The sequence below is a fragment of the Aptenodytes patagonicus genome, chromosome 5 (assembly GCF_965638725.1).
Source record: "Aptenodytes patagonicus chromosome 5, bAptPat1.pri.cur, whole genome shotgun sequence".
Taxonomy (NCBI): domain Eukaryota; kingdom Metazoa; phylum Chordata; class Aves; order Sphenisciformes; family Spheniscidae; genus Aptenodytes; species Aptenodytes patagonicus.
The window spans coordinates 48,612,464-48,637,400 of record NC_134953.1 but is presented as its reverse complement, the minus strand read 5'-3'; the positions used below and the strand labels follow the sequence as shown (position 1 = coordinate 48,637,400).

The 24,937-nt window shown below is 37.5% G+C and overlaps 1 protein-coding gene across 4 annotated transcripts in view; it reads right to left on the bottom strand.

Moving 5' to 3' along the window:
* Nucleotides 1–24,937, bottom strand: part of RABGAP1L (RAB GTPase activating protein 1 like) — a 265,566-nt gene that overhangs the window by 217,783 nt on the left and 22,846 nt on the right. For all 4 annotated transcript variants that reach the window (XM_076339624.1, XM_076339623.1, XM_076339626.1 and 1 more), the window contains 9 exons: nt 22,319–22,511; nt 20,284–20,494; nt 17,619–17,793; nt 16,677–16,837; nt 15,719–15,829; nt 10,374–10,440; nt 8,343–8,445; nt 6,537–6,703; nt 1,808–1,949 (listed from right to left, as the gene is read on the bottom strand). In XM_076339624.1, coding sequence (XP_076195739.1) covers nt 1,808–1,949; nt 6,537–6,703; nt 8,343–8,445; nt 10,374–10,440; nt 15,719–15,829; nt 16,677–16,837; nt 17,619–17,793; nt 20,284–20,494; nt 22,319–22,511 — 1,330 coding nt within the window. The remainder of the gene's footprint in view (nt 1–1,807; nt 1,950–6,536; nt 6,704–8,342; nt 8,446–10,373; nt 10,441–15,718; nt 15,830–16,676; nt 16,838–17,618; nt 17,794–20,283; nt 20,495–22,318; nt 22,512–24,937) is intronic.

Sequence of the window (24,937 nt, the reverse complement as noted above, 5' to 3'; positions counted from 1 at the left end):
TTTTTTTTCCATCATCATAATTAGTACCCTGAAAAGAAAAAGAAAGAAAAAGAATGAAGAGATTTATTTAGAACAACTGCAAATGACTCATTTAACCTGCATATCCACTAGGATAGATAACTTCTAGGCAGATAACTCTAAATGCGGTTTCCATGAGAACAGAGTAACATCATGATATTTTTAATGTCTTCTCTTAGGAAGTAATCTACATTTAAAACATGGAAACTAGCATTATAAACTAAACCAAAGTTAAACTTAGGTTCATACCCCAGTGGAATACTTTTACCCTATAATAAAATAAAGCCATTCTATAATAGTACTAAGAGGACAATATCCACGTTATTACTAATTGTGCTACATTCATCAAATTCTGGAACAGTGCTTTACTCTTCCCAGTAAGAAGCAATATAAAAAAAAGTATTCAAGTAATTACTTAAACCCTATCCTATCAAACAAGCTCCAGAAAACATTCTGACTATACAACTCAAACATCCAGCAAGGAAAAGAACACCCACAGATGTTGAACTACGCTACACTGAACCACAAGACCCAAAGGTCAAATCTGAAATAATTCTTACTATGAACGGTAAAGCAATCCCAAATACCAATTAAATATAAAAGCTCCTTTAGAGAAAATAGTATTTTTACTATTCAGAAGTGGTACTTGATATCAAGGAGGGAATAACAGTGATAGTCAATGCCCATCCCGCTCCCTCCCAGGAATCAGCAGAAAGTTTTCAATTCACCAAAGACCACTTGGCTGTGAGTTTTGTAAGCCTGGTGTCACCTGGGATATATGGGGTTTTTTTATTTGTAACTGGAAGAGAGTAACCATGTAACCATACCTGTCTGTTCCTGATGTTGTTAATCACAGGGATCTGATTTGTATTGCATAAACTAATATCCAACCAACTATTTACCTATAAGTAAGAATCAAGAAGGAATTTTTCCACTGTAATAAGTGAGACTTTTTATAATACTGACAGAACAATGTCAGAAATCTGAAGAATAACTTTGCAGAACTATCACAAGTTCTGGTAGGTCAGATATTCAGATCAAAAATGGCACGTCAAAAGCCTATTCTGAATGCTGTGGGCTAACCCTCAGAGTACAAACAGACGACAGTAGGCCAAGGGCCTTAAAAAAAAAAAAACAAAAACAAAAAAAAACACCAACCAAACAAAAAAACACCAGTGGGAAAGACATTGAGGTAGTTAGCTTTGGAAGGGGCAGGCAAATACGCTGGGTCCATGAACAGCAGCAATCCCCAACATGATCCCCAACTGAACCAGGAGATACTTTGATAAGCCGTAGATGTAAACGAGGGAAGACGAATCACATGCCAAGCAGACAGTTTGGGGGTGGGGGAATTCCCCGTATGAATCAGTCTGGGATTTTTTTTTTTTTCTTTACAAACAGGCATTTAAAGGCCACCTTTTCAAAGCCCATTCCAATGCTGTCCTTTAGCAGCACATTCAAGGCAAATGGCTTCTGATCAGAAGAAAATCCCTCTAGAAAAGGTCTTCTATCATGTTAGCAGAGCACAAGTGCAGCAGTAACACATTTTGAAGCATACAGAAAAATGGACATGCGTTTGCTGCTGCTGCTACTGGGAGAACTCCGAATAATGGGCTGGTAAAAATGCCATTACTAAAGAACTGCTGCTAGTAGAAAATTACACGTGATCTTTTTGTCCAAAATAGTTGTATTTCTAATAGACACAAACAGGAAGAATTAAATGAGTACATTAACAGCAGAAATATAATAGTACTATCTATGGGAACTATAAGTGCTCATTTATTTTTACCTTCTTCTGCCTCATCCTCCTGGGATGACATAGGCCCTCCTCCACTTGGGCTGACCAATTCTTCCTCTCTTGCAGACTCTCTTTGTAGACTGACAACTTCATAAATTGCATCCCCAGCACTTGTGTGGCTTTTTCCTTCAGACTAAAACAAAACGTGTATGTATTAGGTCCCCACTGTTGATAAATACAGTTCTAATAGTATGCCAAAACCAAACCCAAACACACACAAACAAATCTCCTATCAAGGCTAAACAATAGTTTGGGCAAGACTCCCTCAGATTTCTTTGCAATGGCACACATAGACTGGCAGTAATTGACAGCTCTGTTTCTCTAAGTTTTATAGGTAGAAAAACATAAATAAAACTGCATTATTTCCAAAGCTGCCTCTTAACAACCATTTTCAGTATTGTTCAGAACAATGATAAAAAAAGCTTTCCAATTTAAAAAGCTATAATGAGATGAGGTCAAAGAGAAACTGCAGCAAAAGAAAAGAGGAGAGAATAAACAGGAAAAATATTGGAGTAACTGACATCACAGAAACAGGAACTGAATGCCTGAGGGGGGAAAAAATTTTAAAGGTAAGAGTTTTTAGTAGAAAAAGACAAGACTAAAGAAGAAACAAAACCTCATGCTTTTTGAAAGCTGTAAATTGTGAAAAGCTCCTTGTAGTGTTTTACTTATTAAAAAAACAGAAAAAATCGTCTTTCTTCCAGTAAGTGTAATTTGTAATATACTCCTTTCAATGGGGAAATGTATTGGCTGTACCTAGCTATAAAATTTGTGTTTGCAGCCTAAGTTTTATTTATTTCTTACTTTTAGACATGTGCGTATGTGTGTCTGTGTGTGCACATGTGTACAAATCATGAATATCTGTCAATCTAACAGTTAAATTAACTTGGAAATTTGAGTGTGGTATTTGTAACTATATATATTTGAGGTCAGAATATTTTCAGTGGAAATCATTTTGTTTTGTAGAAGCAGGTTTTCTTCCAAATCTGTCTCTTTAGGCATTTGGTAACTTTCAAGGCAAACTACCTCAAAGGTTGAGGGGCAGGGGGAAGTTGTTTGCTTTCTTTTTACTTTAAGCTGGAAAAGTTCAGAGTTAAATTTAAGTCTTTCATGTTCAATGGACTTTCACATGAAAAGGAAGTTACCTATATTTTAAGCACTGGATACAAGGTTGCAAGTTTTAAAATAAAAGGAGTATTAGTTTATCCTCTGAGTTACAGTTTTGAACACAATTATTATTCAGTGACATGCAGTGATTAATATATTTGTAGAGAATTTTATAAAATTGCAAACTAATGATTGCATTAAATGAACCAGCCAAAAATGTTGTGCTATTTTGTTCTTTGTGCATCTTGCCTTGCCTAATCAGTTAAAATAAGGTAATTTTTTTGAACATATTAAAAACATCAAATTAACCATGAAAAAGAAAAAGAACATAGTTTCATTTAGAGAATATTCAATTTGTTTAAAAAACAAAATTATGATAAAGTTGGAAGACTCCATGACACCTTCGTTGGAGATGCACATGAACTGCTGACCAGCACTTGCAATTTCAGCAAGCTGGTGAAATGATGCAGATGGGTACCTTAAATAGACACCGCTTGGACTGAAGCAGTAACTTCTAAATAATAGAAATTATTTTATACTGAGAAAACTTTCCTACTGTATTTTAGGTTAATCATTCAGATCTGCTTCCTTTAAAGCTGATACTCCCTGGAAGCAGTGGCTCCAATTATCAGCCAGTTCTGCTGACTGAACTTCTCATGAAGTCAGCTTAATGAACTTCGGGGTATAGACATAAATACCCTGCATTTTGTAACATTTAGCAGGATGATATTAGAGCCATTATCCCTGTTTTATTCTCACAGAACACCATTATCAAGTAATTACAAAGTACTTGGTTAAATCAATCAAATATTGATGCCACTGCTATCTATAGCTTTTATTTTTGAGGGAGTAAGGCATGAGGTACTATGGATTTTGTTGTACGTTACAAGAATTACAAGTCTTCAGCTCCTTGTACATGCTGGTTAACTGCAAGACCTATCTCTATCAAATGCAAATAATTTGGTTATTTGTTTTTCCTGAAGCACAAATTTGTGATCTACAGGAATCCAACTTTACAAGGAACACGTTCTAATGATGAAAATGTGCATGAGTAACGCAGATAGATGGATAGATAGAAAGAACAATCCTAAATCACACAGCAACCTGCATTTATGTCATTCCTCATATCTGATTGCACCTCACCAATCTCGGTTCAGACTTTTAAATCTATGGGAATCCTTCCTCAGAAGAGTTCTGATTTTCCTCTGCCAATACAGGCAGATCCCACTTACCCCTTGCAGGAAAATACCATTTCATTGCTTGCTTCCTTTTGGAAAATCAGTAATGGATGCTTCCGTACTGAAATGGGCACCTTGCTGAGACAGTCCAAGTCTAAAGTTTCCTGCCAAGGACTCTGCATGCTAGAACTTGGAACTGGGCAGACTGCATGCATGAATTTCTCACCCACAGTCAAATACGTTACATTTGCACAATGACCAATAGCATTATTGTCATGATTTTACATCAGCACGAAATTATACCACAGGATTCATTGTCCTGCGCAGAGAAGCCATCTATCTTTGGAGCTGAGGCTTTTGATACTAATCCACCGTTACATTCCCTAGAATCTACTTAAGCTCAACTGCTTTCCCCAAAAGTTCACAAATGGCTGATCCCAATGCCATCTGCAAAGTTATTTTCCAAGGAGTAAATGTGCCCTGAGGTACAGCATCTTTCAGAGTTATCTGCAGGAACAGCTATCACAATACAAACTGTCCAAAGGGTAATTGGCTAAATAAAGACTTGCTACAGGTCAGCCAGAGAGATCCTGTCATCCATAATCATGACAATCTTGTAGAAAGAGTACAAAGATTAAAAGCATTCCTTTCCCAAAAATCTGCAGAACAGCTCCTCAGAATTTTACAGCAGGAAGAAACGAATGTGTTTCTTCAGGAAGAGGAGGTATGTGTACATTGTCACATTATAAGGGGTGAGAAAGAAAAAAAGAAAGCATCCATATTACTCAATTTAAAACTGTACAGTTGTAAGTGATTTAAAAGGAAAGCTTAACTGATTATAGATAAGTATCAAACAGCTGAGAATGTAATATTTTCAAATGTATTATCTACATTTTAAATGTAAAGAAATTATCAACATTTGCATGTAACGGTTTTCTCAGATTTTCTTCAATTCTAAGTTGCTATGCTAATCTCTAGAAGAAATACAGAAACAGCATTGCATGAGATTTATTTACTCACTAAGTGTTAAACACAGCTGCACTTTTGCCATGTAGTATCAACATAGCTTGTTTTTTCAGACCTATTACTGTACCCCACAGGAAGATGACAACTCAAACATTCACATTAGGCTCAGTAAAATTAAATCACTGCTCTTTGGTTTCATTAGTCAAAGATGATGGACCACTATTCCAATGCAAACGATACAGTTAGCCTCTGCTGTTCACTTTTTGAACCAATACCACAACGTAAGTCTTTGGAGAAAGCAGTTCAACAGTCACTGCAAGAGGATGCAGTTGTGCATCATCCTACAATGATAATGGGCAGGCATACAGTCTTTATGTACCTTACCCAATGCCAAAAACAGAAGAGACTTTAGCATTCTATTCAATAGATAACTATTCAACAAACATTACCAGATGAGATGGATATATCATCTCTCAGTGCTTGAGGAAGAAATAAATGCACGTTAATTACACAAGCACAGGACTGGGAAAGCTAACATATAGGGAATACACAACTATGCATTAACCTTCATCTTAACCACTTCCTCCCTCTGTAGAGTCGAGCAGTGTTTGTACAACTTGACTTAAAAGCCAAACTCCAAAGGACTAACAAACTGAAATACTTCAGAGAAGAGTTTGCTAAAACGGTTATTTCTTTACTGCTATTTGAACATTTCATAAGGTTACAATCATCAGCAAGAAATCACACGAACAATGCTAATTTAATAAATCATTGCAACAATAATGCCCTTAGCCTCACATTTCAAAAAGCCCTGGGGCAGTGAAGGACAAGGACGTAGTTCATTTTATACCCTTATCAGCAACCACGGGGGTGAAAACATGGCAACTTCTCCATGCAGCAGAACTTACTTTTCCAGATAATCTTCTTCCAAACTTCTCTTTTTGAAAACATGAAGAAATCTACCTTCTCAGATACTTTGAAAAAACAATAGTAATAGCCTAATTCTTTTAAACCTCTGCATTAGGTTCCTTTGCCTTTAATTGATATATTCTTACAGCCACCTACCTTCACATTTTGAACCTCAGTAGCCAGGATTTCCCTTTGTTATATATTAGTTGATTTTACAGTGAACAATTAAAGAGTCATTTCCCAATTTTACCAGTCAAATAGACTTGCTTTAGATGTCTGCACACAGGTCAGATTGTATGAAATTATAGAGAATTCAATAGATAGGTTCAAAATTGTTTAAGACCACAAAGCTTATGACTCATTGTAATTCAGTTTACAAAGGCATTGAACATTTATATATGCTACTTAACCATTATGCATTTAAGCATCTCAGCAATAAATAGTTAAAAGAAACAAACTACTGAGGTACAAGTGCCATGCTAACTTTTATGAAGGCCAAATTAAGACAGACAAAAATGCTCCCAGCATCAACTTTTCTTTAAAAAACAAACATGCAATACCTGTTTTAGCTTCATATAAAAAGTTTCTGTGAAGGTTTTTCTGCTGAAGTACCAGAAGCGTTCATTGGCAGGATACACACGCACAACAGTCTCCAACAAAAACCGGACTGGCTCTACTACTTCAGTAACAACCATATCCACTGCCACAGTCATGAATACACGCTTATCTAAAACACAAAAATAAGTCACGTGCAGAAAAATTAGCCAATTCAAATTTCTCAAAACAATAAATAGCAGAAGTGGTGTTCAAATTGAAAACCCTTTCTATATAATTATTGATTCTATTGCACCCATTTTATTTATCTGAGTTCTACACCCTACATGCCTGCTGCATAGAATAAGAGTATGCATTAAACAATGTACCAAGTAAATCCGATACCTTTTTAAAACAAAGAAAATATATCTTTGTTATAAAGACAGGAGCAAAACGTCATGCAAAGAAAACAGCATTAAGATACATGATCCCTATCAGACAAAAGGAATGTGCACAAGATAAGATCACATTTTAAAGTGTAAACTTATTGCTGAGGGAATATATATATATGTATAGCAAATCAGTGTCAAGGGTCTCCAACAGCATTGTTTGTCCTAAATCCTCTCATTACACTAAGAAACACTTCAGATAATTTTTTTATGTCCATGCCCATACTCTGTCAGTTACAAGGACTCAAAACATTCTACCCCTCCCTGTCCCACTCTCTGGGTCAGACAGTCCTCACAGCTGCAAAACATATTTTTAAAGCAAAGCACGGATCAGTAATCTTAATCTGTAATAGCTCCATCTTCCTGATACTGAAGCATAGCTCCAACTTTTTCAAGTAGAGGGGAATGCAGGATCAACTGACCAGAGGACGAGACTGAAATAGTCCAAGTGTATCTTACAGGTTTACAGTGCAAGAAAAGGTTTGCTGCTTCTGGAAACATTCCTCACAGAGAGACGTAGTAACCATCATGTTGCATCACAACTCATATCTTTCTTGCAGGAAAGATTTTTAAAATAAACATTTAGAATCAGACATTATGGATCCCCAGGTTCCCTTGTCTTATCAGACCAAAGAGGCAAGTGGGCATTTAAAAAAAAAAAAAAAAAAAAATCACAAAAAAACCCACACCACAAAACCAAACCACACCACACACACACGAAGTCATATCATAAAACAGAAACTGTGTCAAGCTGCGCAGCAAGAGTTTTGCCTGTATGCTACTAGAAATAATGTGGTTTGAAAATCCATCAGCAAGGACAGGGGGGGCACTGGCTGTATATACCTGGATATGCCTTGAAGCAACTGATGCGAGCTCTGCCTTGGGATAGCAAACAAACTTCAGATTTGCATTCAAACCTTTTACATCACATCAGAGAACATCAATTCTAGTGATAAGAAACTGTGCTATATAATCTAGCACTTCAGTGCATCACTTCCAGCTGCCCCAAGATGAAGGGGATGTAATGCTATTTGTAATCAATTCACCCCAAAACTAAAAGAAATAGAATAGCAATGGCTACGATTTATACTGCTTTGCTGAGTACAGAAGGTGGAAAACAACTTCTGAATGCTTAGGACCAAAAAAGAGAACAGGTACATAAGCCCCAAACCCCAATTTAACGTCTCCAAATCAGCAACACACAGATCTGAACAATTATTCACATTTCTATGTTGCATATGTTTATACAAAAAAGTTCCTAGCCAAGGACTGTTGGAACATAATGGTATATGTACTCAGATATATGCACCACGATTCCCAGGAGAAAATACATACAGCAAACCCATGTCAGGTAAAACAAATTTACAAATTAGATTAAATTACCTTTAGGAGTTTCCTCATTAAGTACTAGAAACATGGGTGCATTAGGATTCCACATTCCAGTAATTACATAAGCCTTCCCATCAGAACTCTTTCCCATGGATTCCTAAAAACAAAAACATACAGGATTCTATTAGACTCATGGTTTGACATCACAGAGATTGAGCATGGGGAAAGGAAATAGTTCTAGGAACTTCAGAGTAATTTTGTGTTCGCTCTAGAGAACACAATCTAAATAAAGAATATGAAATAACGGATTGAGAAAAGTTATAGGGAAATGGGAGAGAAAGAAGAAACATTAGAAGACAAACATTATAAAAGAAACTGAAGACAAGATAGTTTATCAACATATCTTTTTAATGCTTATTATAAGCATGAAATCATGGTGGGATATCTGCCACTACTTTCTGAGCAGCTGAGATGGTTGTTAGGAGAGGATGAGTTACAAGAGACTTTATGAAATTAAACTAGCCCTCCAGTATACACAGAAATGGTCCAGAAAAAAGAAAAAATGATCTTAGCAGAGTAAGACCTTAACAACTCCAACCCAAAGGTCAGGCTGATTTTTTCCCACTCCATAATTATACCTCTGCCAGTTTTTCCCTGAGTTGCTCAGGCATGGACTTGCATTTGTAAATGCCAATGGACTGGAATTCCAGTTCACAGGAACTTGAGATTTAAAGAGCCAAATTTCAGGACAGTATGCAAATTAAAGTCAAAACAGCCACATACGATAAAGTTAATAATAACAGCAATGCCTCTATATCTGGTTAAAATAATCCTATGCTATACATCTGTTACTTCTACAGCTACTTCTTACAGACCTGCTAGGAACAATCCGAGTACGTGACCTGCACATATGAACTATTACTAGTACGAGGTAAGTACATGCTTCCTGAGTTTTCTGGGACAGTTCCTATGGATCCAACAGGCCTGTATGGTAGCCTCTTTATAGATGAAAGGAGACCGACATTCCTACTCTGCAATGCAATTTGTGGTAGAGCGGTAAGAGTGACTGAGTTCTCCAGATTTAAATAGGTAGAAAGGGGGTTGAAAGGAAAACAGATTTGTATGTATATGCTATAGCCAAGAAATTAACTAATAAGCCATTATATCCAGTGGTTAAATGTACTTGGAATGTAAATGTAAATAGAATTATAGGTGGAGTAAAGACAGGAATTCAAATATACAGTCCATACAGTAAAAAGGTGTTATATAGATTTATAGAAGCCAATTCATTATGCTCCATAACTCACTATAATTTATTCAATTTTCTAATCAAATAATAAAAATGGAAAATTGGAACTAATGTCAGCAAATAAAACTAGAAAAAATGAGCTAGTAGATACAAACAGGCAAATAAAAGAGTCTGACAAGAGAACTAAATACTGATAGCTAGAATCATCAACATGAATAAAGAAATGGACTGAGCAGAACTGGGACAACTGTACAGCCACAAAATGTCTGATTGGTTTAACTCAAGCACTTCTTGACTTGAAAATGGTTGTATTCTCATCCACAGCATGAAAGTAAATTGATATTATCACAGAAAGTATCATATTATTTTGTAGTTCTCTTAGAAGCAACTCATAAGAAATGAAGATTGTAGAAGACAAGTGAATACTTCAAACTCTGAGCAAGAGTTTAAAAAATAAAGGCAAAGTTTTCAGCGCCTTGGAAAAGTAAGACCACTTCCCCAATGCCCAAATATAAAAACAATTATTTGCTCTAAGTTTTTAGGCAACGTGCTTAACACAATACAGCTTGATTATTTGTAACAACCAGCTGTCGGCTGACCTAATCAGTGCTTCACCAATTGAACAAAAAACAGATGCCACAGATTTTAATATTAATTGAAATGTTTTGTCCATTGTATGTAACAAGTTTGTTTCTAGTTTGAAGATATAAACCCCAGGATTTAAGAAACAAAAAACAAACAAAACCAAACAGATGAGAGGTTTGTTTTGCTTGGTTTTGTTTGGTTTTTTAAATCACCTCTATCTTACTAAACAGATTATTAGAACTAAGTATTACCATGTCTAGTAAATGCATGTCACTGTTCTTCACATTCCGTCCAGGGCTTAGTAGCATCCCAAAGCATCTGTGAAGTTTGTTTTAAAAAAAAAAAAAAAAAAAAAATTATATATTAGCTTTTCAAAATACAAAAGTTATTTTCTTGAACATAATGGCACAGCCACCTACTGCTTCTAATTTAAAGAAAACCCTTCTTAGTAATTTTTTTGTTAGTGTTATGCCAACACTCAGAAAACATCACATTATAGAAATGACAATGAAATTATTTTCCAGAATGAAGATGACAGAAATTAGTGTCTGACTTGTGAACAATCAATTATTCTTAAAGACAACTTAGAATACTGAGCTTAAAGATACCAACAATTCGTATACATTAGTGATGGAGATCGGCAAGAAGAAATTCACTCTCTCCCCAGTCCATTTTAAAAATTGTTTTCATACAATCATATGAAAAGTTACAAATTCACACATTCTATCACCCATAATGTCACTGGTGTAAAACATCATGTAGCATCATGGGCCCTTAAAAAAACTAATTTGCTCAATTTTTAGACTTCTGTTCTTTATTTTTTAAAACTGAACTTCTGTATTATACAGGGCCTTGAATTCCAGAATTCCAGTCCAGTCGCTTAACAAGAAAATGTTCTTGATATTTTTAAGAGTTAAAAAAATAAAAACTCCAAAACATTCCTAAAACATTCAGACTTTCAAACTTTCTGAATATTGAAGGTACTACTCAAAAGAGGACCAGCTTGAATCAGGTTGCCCAGGGCCTTGTCAAGTTAAGTTCCGAGCATCTCCAGGAACAGAGAATGAATGATCTCTTTTGGCAACCTGTTTCAGTGCTCAACTCCCTTCGTATTAACGATAACTGGCCTCATTCAACAGAGGAATTTCCAGGGAAGTAACTTGTGTCCCAGGACTCTAATCCTACCACTCTGCACCTCCAAGAAGAGTCTGGCTCCACCTCCTCCATACCCTCCCACCAGGTATTTGAATGCACCAGGAAGAGCCCCCCATTCCCACCTTCTCTAAGTCTGAACAAAAGCAGTTCTGTCATCTGGGCAACCCACTTATCCAAATGAAAATTCGGATTTTTTAGCAAACATAAATTATAAGAGATTATTTGAACATTCATAGGTTAGCAATGAAGACAGAATAGTTTCAGAGCTTTCAGGCAAGCATACTGTATCATGAACAGAGATATAATAGCAACTATCATTTCAATAATGCTATTAACTGTAAAAGTCTTAAGATATGCAATTACTACACCATCTAGTAAGGTTGCCCCTATTACATTTGGGTATATGATTTTCATTTTCCACTTCATTACACTTAAACAGTAACTTACGTCAATTGTGTTTTTCCTTGTCCATACTCTTTCACTTCTAGAATCTTAAAAATCAAAGTGATAAATAAAACAGTAGACAATTTTGATTTATCTATATAGCATAATGCAGTGCCATGTAAAGCAACCAAGGCAGCTAGGATGCTAGGACTTATATTTAATCACACAAGGAGGCTTCTCTGTGAGACTAATTAGACCAGGCAGCATGTTACAGTAGACTGACTTACTACTTTTTGTCCCTGAGGTAGAAATAACTCTGAGAGGGCTATAATTTATAATAGTAGAGGGGTCACTAGTTTCTGGTACACGTGCTAAAGAAAACTGTAAGGCTAAGATTCAGAGGAAGGCAAAATATCTGTGCTTTTCAAAGATAACAGCTCACAGATCCTAGCTCTTGCTGTGCTTCTCTCAGATGTACACAAGTTCTGATGTGTGCCAGCCAAAATTTTTGGGAAGTATGCTTCCAAAAGAGTGGGAGTCAGGAACAAGTAACCCCTGCCTCTCACAGAAGTAGATACTTATGATGACTGGCAGCATCCTGCTACTAGAAGCGTCAGGGCTTCTCTTCCCACTAAATTCAAAGAGCAAAATGAGTTGAAGTGAGTTCAGGACCCTCACTTGCAGAGGAGCTAGATTTTACACAAACGGCTGTCAACATGTTCAGCCTCCAATTTGAAGAGGCTGAATCACACACCCAGGATTCAAAATGACCTGCACAGACTGTGGGCCTCAGTCTTGCCACTTCTGACATGTTGGGTTTTCTGCACTTGCAGATGGCTATCAAGTGGCTACGTACAGGTGCACTACTCTGTTTAAATTCAACTAGTTTCAAGACCTGCAAAAAAAGAACTTAAATTATTCTTCACTAATATATATTTCCATTTATATAAATACAAATGCTACCCACTGATAAGGCTTATGGTATTAAGTTAACGTGGAAACATGATCTTTAAGAGTCTCCAGTACTACTGAGCAACCAGCCAATATTCTGTACATCAGTTCCAAGGACTCCAGTCTAGATTTTAACCTAAGCTATACCTACATAACTTGGTATTAACTCTCCTGTATGACTGGTAGCATACCATACTTAAACACCACTGTATTGAGAACAGAGTCAATCCTCTCATTTCTCAGAATGAAAGGCTATTTCACTCTTCAGAACAACTTACTTAAAGTCCTCTGATTATTAACCAGAATTTTCTTCTTGAATCCTGTAAATAACTGAGACTTGTTATTCCACATTGTGGAACTGAACCTATGTAGTGCCACACGTGACTCAAACCTGGGAGACAGGAATGAACATAATTTCTTTACCTGCTTTGACCTAGATAAAAACAGACAAAACCCAGGTCAAACAGGCCACAAAGGTAGGAAGGGCCAAAGTAACTCAATTGAGGGTAACCTACTCTATCAACCTAACCCAGCCGCAGGCCCTATCAGAACACCAGGAGGTAGCAAGTTTGAGTGATACCAGGTTTATTCTTCTGAGACCATGAAGAAAGATTCTTGAACTCTTTAGACCAGAGACCAAATTTCTTTAGCAGCAGCATTTTTTTGCATTATAATTTCCACTTGGAAATACTTTTGAAGACACATTAAATTGCTTAGAAGCTCACTGTCTGATGTAACCTGAATTGATACCAGTTTTGAATTTTAATATTATGCAGTGTAAGTACATAATATGACTTACAAGCCTGTGTATGTCATGTCAATTAAATAACTTTTTAATCGGCAAAGCTTGTGGCGATAAAAATAACATCCTATAATTGAATATCCTAAACAACATCAAAATAAAAGCTGATTTCCAAGGAAGGCAGCTTTACTTTTGGAGGAAAAAAACCCAACAATCAAATGCTATTCAGAAATGCTTAAAACGGTTCATCATTCATTAACTGAATTCTGAAGCCAAAATTATTTAAATTAAAAAAAACCATCCTATTTTCAAAGTATTTTTAAAGCCAATGAATAGCAAAACCACAATTTTACAATACAGAAGAATGATGATAAAAATCCAGTTCTGTTTAGTATCTTTATCAATGATCTGGACAAGGGGATCGAGTGCACCCTCAGTAAGTTTGCAGACGACACCAAGTTGGGCGGGAGTGTTGATCTGCTCGAGGGTAGGAAGGCCCTACAGAGAGGGATCTGGACAGGCTGGATCGATGGGCCGAGGCCAACTGTATGGCGTTCAACAAGGCCAAGTGCCAGGTCCTGCACTTGGGTCACAACAACCCCATGCAACACTACAGACTTGGGGAAGAGTGGCTGGAAAGCTGCCCGGCAGAAAAGGACCTGAGGGTCTTGGTCGACAGTCAGCTGAACATGAGCCGGCAGTCTGCCCAGGCGGCCAAGAGGGCCAATGGCATTCTGGCTTGTATCAGAAATAGTGTGGCCAGCAGGAGTAGGGAAGTGATTGTCCCCCTGTACTCGGCACTGGTGAGGCCGCACCTCTAATACTGTGTTCAGTTTTGGGCCCCTCACTACAGGAAAGGCACTGAGGTGTTGGAGCGCGTCCAGAGAAGGGCAATGAAGCTGGTGAAGGGCCTGGAGCACAAGTCCTGTGAGGAGTGGCTGAGGGAACTGGGACTGTTTAGCCTGGAGAAAAGGAGGCTGAGGGGAGACCTTATCGCTCTCTACAACTACCTCAAAGGAGGTTGTAGCGAGGTGGGTATCGATCTCTTCTGCCAAACAACAAGTGATAGGACAAGAGGAAATGGCCTCAAGTTGTACCAGGGGAGGTTTAGATTGGATATTAGGAAAAATTTCTTCACCAAAAGGGTCGTCAAGCATTGGAACAGGCTGCCCAGGGAAGTGGTTGAGTCACCGTCCCTGGAAGTATTTAAAAGACGTGTAGATGTGGTGCTTAGGGACATGGTTTAGTGGTGGACTTGGCAGTGCTAGGTTAACAGTTGGACTTGATCATCTCAAAGGTCTTTTCCATCCTAAACAATTCTATGATTCTATGATTAAACTTACTAAATTCTGCTGTATATTCCTTGTCTAAAATTTTAGTTTCATTTTTGAAACAAGAGCTTGAAAGCAAGTGAAGAAATCAATCTTAAGTTTTGGGAGGGTTGTGGGGCTTTTTTCTTGATTCTCCTATTATCTTGAATTCCTTTTTCACTAAAATTGAATTCTCCTATTGTTACTCTTTTGGTAAGATTGCCATCTGGTGGCGTTTGCTATTTTTAAAAATTGAGCTATTGAGAAGGCATTTCTAATTTAAATTAATACAATACCTACTACTACTGTAGTAACAAGAGTCTACTGTTAATGAACACATTAACTGTTATTCTTCACATGCATGGTCCGCTTCTTGTGCAAGTGCTTTGCACAAAAAGTCAGATTATTCTGTCCAAAAGGGATCCTTCTCATGCAATTTCCAGGAAATACAAAATGAGTCATCAACCATTCCTGAGCTCTTCACCATCACTTCAAGATAAACATTAGAATCATATTATAACAAAACTACAAAGGAATCCTACTCATCTTAAAGACTCCACCAAAAGATTGTTTCTTCTAACCAGCAGGTTGAGTCCAAACTTGTAGTGTTCCAATACATTGATCTAACAGATTAATGTTCGCCAAGGTTTAACATAGCTCAGACAACTTAACTTGGCTACTTTTACTAAACAGCGAGATGCTGGTAATGCAGGATTACAATAAATGCATGTGTTTGCACTACTTAAAAACAACAGAAAGCAAAATCAAAAGCATCTGAATGTCGTAAGTATCCTAACACCACATTCAAAAAGACAATTAAATGGCAAAAAAACAAGAATGTTTGAGTATTACAGGCTATGTTTCTTGTTTTCACCTAAAAAAAAAGAAATTTAAAACTGAACTGTGCACCTATAAATTAATTGTATTGTGCAATAATACTTTCTGTGTTACTGTTGTATTTCTTTCTGTCACATAACTTACAAAGCCAGGAAAAAGTACATTAAATACTGTTCTCTCAAAAACTTAACCTGCGTTATTTTTACAAGAATCTTACCTTTCAATGGCCAGTTCTTTGTTCGAGAGTTGCTGAACTGTAATCACCACTTTCTTCTCAATTCCCTGTTTAAGCTTGAAATATAATTTTTCTCTATCCTTTGGCACAGGGCTAAAAGAATAAAGAAACACATTTCTTTAGCACAGTTACATAGGATTAACAGTTAAATACAGAAAAGAGAGTAGCAGCCCACTTAAACTGTTAATGGCTCAACTCATTTGAGAGACCTTCTCTTCCTTTATTCAGAAGTTAATAAAACAACACTGAAGAAAAACAGACTATAGACTTACACTTAGTATGCTGTCTGGGAGATTTATCAGACAAAGATATGCAAAAATGCATGGGGTATTTTGGGTTCTCAAATGATAGAAAATATGCTATATACTGGCTATGAAGCAAAAAATAAGACATTTTCACAGAATTAACTCTTATTATCAACTCCCTCTTCCATTCCAAAAAACCTTCTAATTAACTGTTAGGCAAAGAATACTTTGCTCCCCTGTCCCCTGTAATGCTTAGAGAAGTTTACATTTTCTAAATCTTCAATAAATTTGGAATTCATGAGCTTATTTTTAAAAAAAAAAACCAAACAAAACAACACCACTCAAAAAAGAGACCACTAGACTGTATTTACTGAAGAAAATTGGTTTGACTAAAGTTTTTAACAGACGTCCTACTATCTTTTCCATTGACACAGGCCTACCTTGAGCATACCTACCAGAAATCGTGTACTTAAAAGAAACTAACTTGAAAAAGGTATCCTGATTTTTAATCTTTTTACAGAAAAGATACAGAGAAGAAAATTGTAAAAGCAAAGCAACAGCTTCCTTTTTATAACAAGTCTACTTATGAAAAGAGGCCAAATCAATTTTACTGCAACAGAGTAGCTGTGCATTCTGCAAGTAGCTATATGCTTTTTTCAAAGAGATTTCTACTTTTCCCTTTCTATTCAGATTACCTAAAATTTCCTTTTCCATCATCTTCTTTGACTTCTAAGGAAACACTGAAAGTGTACACATCGCTATCTGGAGTAGGAAGAACAAAGTCCTTAACATGATCAGATGCTTGTTTGGAAGAACGTTTGAATGCTGTTGAGAAACTATATAAAATTCGGCTGACCTGCAGAAAAGCAAAAGAATTAATAGTTTTATCAAAAATAAAAGTATTTTTAATAGGGTATTATGGGGTATTGTGATGTGGGTCTGAAGGTCATAAAATTACTGTCACTTGTCTCTTATACTGAACACAAAGCATGGCTCATATAACACAAAACATTCAGATCAGGGTATGAGTAACAACATCTATTTCCATTTGTGTCACATTCACTGCTCATGTAATGGTCAGTAAGTTAATACATATTACAAGATTAGGAATGCAACTCACTAGAGGACCTGAATAATGTACTTTTCAGGTTGTGTATTTAACAACACAACTTACAGCTTGCTCTTGCAGATGTCAAAAACCCAAGGTGATTTCTTCTTTTTAAACCTCTATTTTTCCACTCTAGAAAATCCTTTTCTCCCGAACTATCACATAGTTCTTCCTAAAACATCTAGGGCAGAGTACTGTAAAATGATTCTTTGTAACTCACAAGGTCTACGCTGCAACTTTAGTCTGAAACCTACCCAAATGAGGCCTGAAAAACAAAATATTTGTCTTAAACTTAGGCTTTCTAAATCTTCCCATTACAGTGCACTTTGGAATTTTATTGAAATACTAGAAGAAAAAATTTAAATTATATTAATATTCACATATGACTAGCTGCACATTCTGTGAAATTCATTATGTATGTGTTAACATATTTTTCAAGGCACTATATACCATTTCCACATCTGGAATAACTTCTTAAAATACCACTTGTATCCTTCTTACAAGTCACTGTACAACATTTAATACTTACTGCCTCTTTAATCTCACAGGAGAAAACATGAATCTGGAACTCTTCAGTTCCACAGCTGCTTTCAGTAAATGCAAAACAGTCGCTCTCTGAAGTCCCATTTTGTCCCCGCACACAAAACAACACCTTATAGATTGGAAAAGAGGCTATCTCCACATTGCTTGATTGATCTATTATTCTGTCAAGGAAAGGAACAGAGAAGATCAAAGAACAAGGTCAGTAAAACAAACAGGCCTACCTAAAAGACTCTTCTGCAATTAAATAAATATCTAAACTGTAATTACTACTAAATTCAAGTACACAAGATGGGCAGTAGGAACAGAAATGTCAGGCTTCCCAAATTTAAGATGTAAATGTTTCTGGTTGTAACATTGGCTTAATTTTTTTTATACTCTATAATATAAACAAATATAGTACATTTATGTCATGCAATAACAATGACCATCATTGCTCTGCAATCATTTGTGAAAAACACAAGTAGAAACGTAGAAACCACAGGAACCATGAAAATGCAATTTGCATACAAAGATCAAAGAAAATTCAATATTATAAAAGAATTTAAATCTCTGTTTAAGAAAACATTAAGAACACATTATTTATTCAGAATCTACAGGGCTATATAGCTTAGCAAATGCTTGCTGCCATGTTCAGATGAATAATAATCACAGACCTAAGGGCTCGTAAAAAATTTTAAATTCCTCTCAAACTCAGAACCCCACGAATATTTCAGAAACTTTAAAGAAGACAACAGGGGTGGTGGTCTCAGAATGGACCACTAAACAGTGAGTTTTAAAGAATAATAGTTAGAGCTACACAGTTCTCCCCTGTCTTTTCTCTCCTTGTCCATATGCATATTCACATCAAGGGTGAATAAACGTTCGTTACCTGGACGAGAATCCCAAGTCTGCAACAATAAAAATAAAGGACTAATCTTCTAAAGGCAAGAAAAGCCCAGAGAGGATTCAGCATGCTGTAATATTGGTGGGACACATTAAATGGAACCCCACACGACAAGTGTTCAGATACCAGGAATGGAAACACTCCTCAAAGATGACACTGGTGTCACTTGAACTTTGATGGAGTGTATTATGTCACACATGGATTCACCTTTACAGTTCTGTGCAGATTCTTAGGCAGTCCTTCACTTAATGATGTCCTCTGCAATTAAAGATCAAAGGAACCTGCAGTTTCACTTGCAAAACAACCTTCCTGAATGGCCACAATGGCTACAAAAATAGGTACAGCACACCTAACATCTAGTGTCTATGTGACAGTTGCCATCATAAAAGCATGCAGTGTAATTTCCTAATTCAAATTAAATATTGCCATAAAGTCAAACAAAATCTTAAATTGGGTTCAAAGAACAAAATGGAAGAAAATAATATACGTGCTTGAAGGTCCTTCTGTCTTTCTGCACAAGATGATAGTCAATACATAGGCAGAGCACAGAAAAGGAAGGAAATCTAACCATATCCTTCAGAAATCTTGGTATCTGAGTTAAAAAATAAAAATCTTGCATATTGCGATGCTCCCTACTTCTGGATGGAAGACTGCTACACGTGTGCCTTTAGTGCACCCTGATTAAGAAACCTTGACTGTCATCACTAATTAAAAGACCCTTCTCACATGGGACAAGTAAATGTTTTCTAGTATCTAGAGACTATCAGCATATGCATCATGAGGCAGACACAGGTGAGACTTGGCTTTAGCAAAGCAGTATCTGGAAATAGAAACCAGCATCTCAAATCCTCAAATCTTTGAGCATCTCAAATCCTCAACAAATATGGAAGAGTCTAGAACTGAAACTTCAGCTAACCCAAGGCCAGCAGGACTAGTACTGTCTCAACATATCTACCTTGGAGGTGATTACAGACTAGGGAGGTTGGGAGAAAACAGGCATTACCAGCTCTCCCTTTCCAGTATATCAGAAATCACTGAACAAGATGCTTGAGAATATTTGGCCCTACAGCTAACAAACAGGCACTGGCTGATAATCAATACAGAGACACTGACCCTCAGAGTAATCCCATGCCCCAAAGATGACTTTCAGCCTCGTGCTTCATTTTCAGGATTCATTGGTTTGAAATGGGTCAAATAATCCTTCATGGTATAAGGGCTTTGAGCAAATAACCACAAACAAGTGAACGTGACCACTGATACAGCACTTCCACAAGTCAACCATTTCCCTTTGAAAGGCAAAGTATTTCACTGTATCTGATTACTGACAAGCAGTATTACTACCATGCTCTCTATCATTATCCACAAGCTATGGCACGCACATGTAGACAAAAAGTATGATAACATTTCTCTCTGCTTTAAGTTCCAAGAGACTTATACCTAGACATGTAGGTACCACAAATTTGCAGGCAGTTTACATGAATGAACTACCTGGACAAAGAGGCATCTCTTATTATCATATTTGAACAGAGATGCAGGTAGAGAGATATGCTTTTCTTGACACTGTATGGCAACCGCTACCACCAACCATGTACTGCATGTTAAATTCGAGCACGCGTTTGTTGCTTCAGAGGAATTTCTCAAGAATAACTGTCTTCAGCAAGAACTTTACGCACAAATCCAGCAATTCTACTTCCTTGTGTGAGTAACAAAGTCAGAATCCACCTTTTATGTGTCTGTGCAAGTAACAAAAGAAACATTTGTGTGTTACCTTACAGAGCCTTCTGGAATGTTCGGAACATAAAGCGTTACAGGTAAAGGGGCTTGACTTGAGGATTTCATGTTTGCCATGGCATGTAGAGCTTCTGGTTCATTTCGAGGGGCAGACACCTTTGTGCAACCTAAATAAGTCAGTTTGTTAAACAATACGCTGTCCTCTTCCAGGGGTTCACTGGGAGAAGATGGCCTTGGTGCAGAGATTTCTGAAAATGAAGAAACCTTTTCTTTAACCATTTGTTTTTATTTTTACACATTGTTTTCTGAACAAGTTCCATAGCAAAATCTCCCACTTTTTCTGAGAATAGATAGACGTGGGGGTCAAAAGTCAAGCTCCAATAGTAAGAAATCCATTCAGCAGCTTAATATTAAGTCTATTCTATTCTAATGCATGTTTCCAAGTATTGGATAGGGATAAATTGCCTTTTGATTATTTTTAGCAGTGCTAGAACACAATTTTTTCTTAAGCTCCATTCCCCAGATGTTCTTTGGTTTGCTTATACCTCCTTCTAATTCCTACTCATCGTTTTGCATAAAGATGCCTCTAATTCTCTTCTCTCACGTCTTTGCAGCTTGTGTAGAATTATTAAATGTGTTTCACATTCCTGGGATAGCTATATTAACTGCATGAAACCATCAGGGAGCTGGAGAAAAGAAAAGGGGTATGTGTCTGTTCCTCTACTCAGCAGAAGAGAAGCGTTCTTTTTCCACTATCACACTACTATGGACAGGGGCGGTCTTGAGGGAGCTTTTGGGAGTTTTGCTGTTATTGTTTTCTGGTGGTTTTTTTTTTTTTTAAGGCATTTTGACATTTGAGAAATGAGAGGAGAGGTGGAAGAAAAATTCGTTAAGTATGGAATCAGAGTAATCTAGGTTGGAAAAGACATCTAGAGGTCATCTAGCTTTAACTCCTGCCCAAAGACAGATCAGGTTTTGGCTAGTTTCAAAACTGGATCAGGTTACTCAGGGCCCTGACCAGCCGAGTTTTGGTATCTCCAAAGATGGACATTCCAAACCTCTCTAAGCAATCTGCCCTGTTATTTCTATTTCTTATTACTATAGCTAATATTTCCATAATACTTAAATCGTAAAGGTTGCAAAATTGAATTATTCCTGGGGGGAGGGAATGTATCTACAAGTATTTCTTTGTTCATTCATGCTAAGGGTTGTGTTCTGTTTGAAGCACGTCAAACAGGGAGCCAGTAAAGTAAGTTTCTCAAAAATAGAGCATACATGTAATTAAGAGAAGGGTGTTTTCATTATGCGTAAACTGTCTATCTTATTCTACCACAAAAACTTTCTTTTTTTTTTTTTTTTTACTTCCCGAACAGATGCTATGGAAATTATCTGATACTATGCCACAGAACTGCTCTGCATGCTGCTGAGGGAAAAAGAATTCTAATTCAAGGCCCACAGAGATGGCCACAGCCTTGTATTCCTAATATACATTTAAAAAAAAAAAGCTACAATATATTTTACATCAAATATATACAATATAGTTTAAATAAAAAGCTTTCAGTCCTCCCTTTTTCACCAAAACTTCAAATACCAGAAAAATACCACAATCATTCCTAGCAAATATCAAATCTAAAGCTGTCCTTACTGATACCTGGTGACAGAACCAGAGCTGAAAAGTTCATCAGTTTGCTCAGGGTGTATTTCATTCATAGGTAGTACTGTCAATGAACACTACCCTGAAACTTCTCATACTCGATCAGTAGCATCTCTACTTCAACTATAGTCCATTCAGCATGTTACACGATACTCAGTCCTAACTCATCTAGGGCTGGAGACAAAATGAAAATTATCTTGACCAAAACAGAGCAGCACAGGGTATCAATCTGATGATAAACTATTCCTGTCTATAATTCTCAACTAATCAGAAGAGGAGAGGAGGCCCCAGGGTATTCTCCAGTATAGTTTTGGAATGAAGCTCCAGAAAACTTTATATTCATTTTAAGGTTAACTTGAAACTGCATAAAGAAAAAAACTGCCATATGTGATTGAGGGGGGAAGCACTTTAGCAATACCTGTTGTAGAAGGGTCTAAAACAAGGTGCAAAGATGGCTGATTTGTTTGACCTGCTGACCCATCTCCAGCTGCCTGGCTGCTTGCATCACTGGAACCTTCTCGGAGAGCAGTGAAATTGTTCTGGTCTTTTTCAGAATCCCTCAGTATCTCTTCCATTGCCTTCTCCAGCTGATAGTCTCCATTTGAAAATACCTGTAAGCAGAAGGAGATGACTTTTTTTTAAAGGTGCTTGTAGTTTTACTTTCACTATTATTTTTCAAACACATAGTCTTACTCATTGCAAAATTTAAGAAACTTTGCTGAACAAGACAACACACTAAGAATCAACAAAATTAAATCAGCTACGGATGTCATCTATCTGGACTTCTGTAAGGCCTTTGACACGGTCCCCCACAACATCCTTCTCTCTAAACTGTAAAGGTATAGATTTGATGGGTGGACCGTCCAGCAGGTGAGGAATTGGTTAGACGGTCGCATCCAGAGGGTAGTGGTCAATGGCTCAACGGCTCAACGTCCAGATGGAGACTGGTGATGAGTGGCGTCCTGCAGGGGTCCCTATTGGGACCGGTACTGTTTAATATCTTCATCAATGACATAGACGGTGGGATCGAGTGCACCCTCAGCAAGTTTGCAGATGACACCAAGCTGAGTGGTGCGGTTGACACGCCAGAGGGACGGGATGCCATCCAGAGGGACCTGGACAAGCTCGAGAAGTGGGCCTGTGTGAACCTCATGAGGTTTAACAAGGCCAAGTGCAAGGTCCTGCACCTGGGTCGGGGCAACCCCCAGTATCAATACAGGCTGGGGGATGAAGGGATTGAGAGCAGCCCTGCCGAGAAGGACTTGGGGGTACTGGTGGATGAAAAGCTGGACATGAGCCAGCAATGTGCGCTCGCAGCCCAGAAGGCCAACCGTATCCTGGGCTGCATCAAAAGAAGCGTGGCCAGCAGGTCGAGGGAGGTGATTCTGCCCCTCTACTCTGCTCTGGTGAGACCCCACCTGCAGTACTGCATCCAGCTCTGGAGCCCTCAGCACAAGAAAGACACGGACCTGTTGGAGCGGGTCCAGAAGAGGACCACAAAAATGATCAGAGGGATGGAACACCTCTCCTATGAAGAAAGGCTGAGAGAGTTGGGGTTGTTCAGCCTAGAGAAGAGAAGGCTTCAGGGAGACCTTATTGCAGCCCTTCAATACTTAAAGGGGGCTTATAAGAAAGATGGGGACAAACTTTTTAGCAGGGCCTGTTGCGACAGGACAAGGGGGAATGGCTTTAAACTAAAGGGGGGTAGATTTAGACTAGCTATAAGGATATATATGTGTATATATATAATTTTTTACGCTGAGGGTGGTGAAGCACTGGCACAGGTTGCCCAGGGAGGTGGTGGATGCCCCGTCCCTGGAAACATTCAAGGTCAGGCTGGACACGGCTCTGAGCAACCTGATCTAGTTGAAGATGTTCCTGCTCATTGCAGAGGGGTTGGACTAGATGACCTTTAAAGGTCCCTTCCAACCCAAACTATTCTATGATAATCCAATGTCTCATCCCACTACATTTAATGCACATATTCTCACTGTTAATCGAACAACCATCCATTTAAAAACTACAGAGCTCTCTTAAAATAACAGGTTTGTGTGTTTAGATCCTCCATTCAGAACAAAGATCAACAGACTTTGTTATAGATGAGTCTTAAAGAAAATTTTACTTTCTTAGTCATATCCAGTCCATTTCAGTTATTTCACCAATTGTCACACACATAGGAGGGGTGCAAGTCTAAGGAAATAGCAAGAAAATGGCCAAACACATTCCCTAGGAAAAAAAAAAAAATACAGCCTTTCACAAGTACTAGCTTTTCAGACCAAAAAAACCCATGGCCAATAATAAAGTTGCATCATGGATTCTACCTCCAGTTCACCTGCCCCCTTCCAGACACAATTACTGAAGAAGCAGCTAGTGTTTAATACAGACAGAAATCATCAGTTGTAAATAACTGCCAATCAGTTACGCAAAGACAGACTAAGTACTTACTGTCATTTCAAGGGGAACAAATTCCTATTGTTCCAAGTGGACCAAAACTACCACCAATCAGCTACTGCAACTGAAGTAGGGAAGTTTGTCACCAATCAGCTGTCATCCAAATGCTAAAATATTCTGCTATTTAGAGGTAGAAAGCTTTTAGAGAAGGTCTTAGTCATGCTCAAAGTAGCACTAAGCAGGAAAACTAAATTAAAAACTAAAAACCAAGACCTTCTGTGGTCTCTTCCTATGCAGCCTAATTACGTGCTTTTAAGATAACAACATTCATTGTCTCTGATCCCTAAATAAAGAATATTTCCCAAGCTTTAATCTGAAGCTCATTCTTTAGTAAAGGACTAAAAAGTTCTTTTCAATGTATAAATCCACAGAATAATAACAAAGCTGACCCCCGAGGAAGTTATTTAAAGAAAAACTGAACTGCCACTTTTGGACAGATTTGCTTGATCTGAGCTGTTAATTTCACTGGTAATAAGCAAGGACAAAAATTACAGTCTAAAAGTCTCCTCAAGCACACACAAGTATCTTTAATTAAATATTCAAAAGAAGTTACAATCTTCTGATCAATACAAATCTTACTACACTT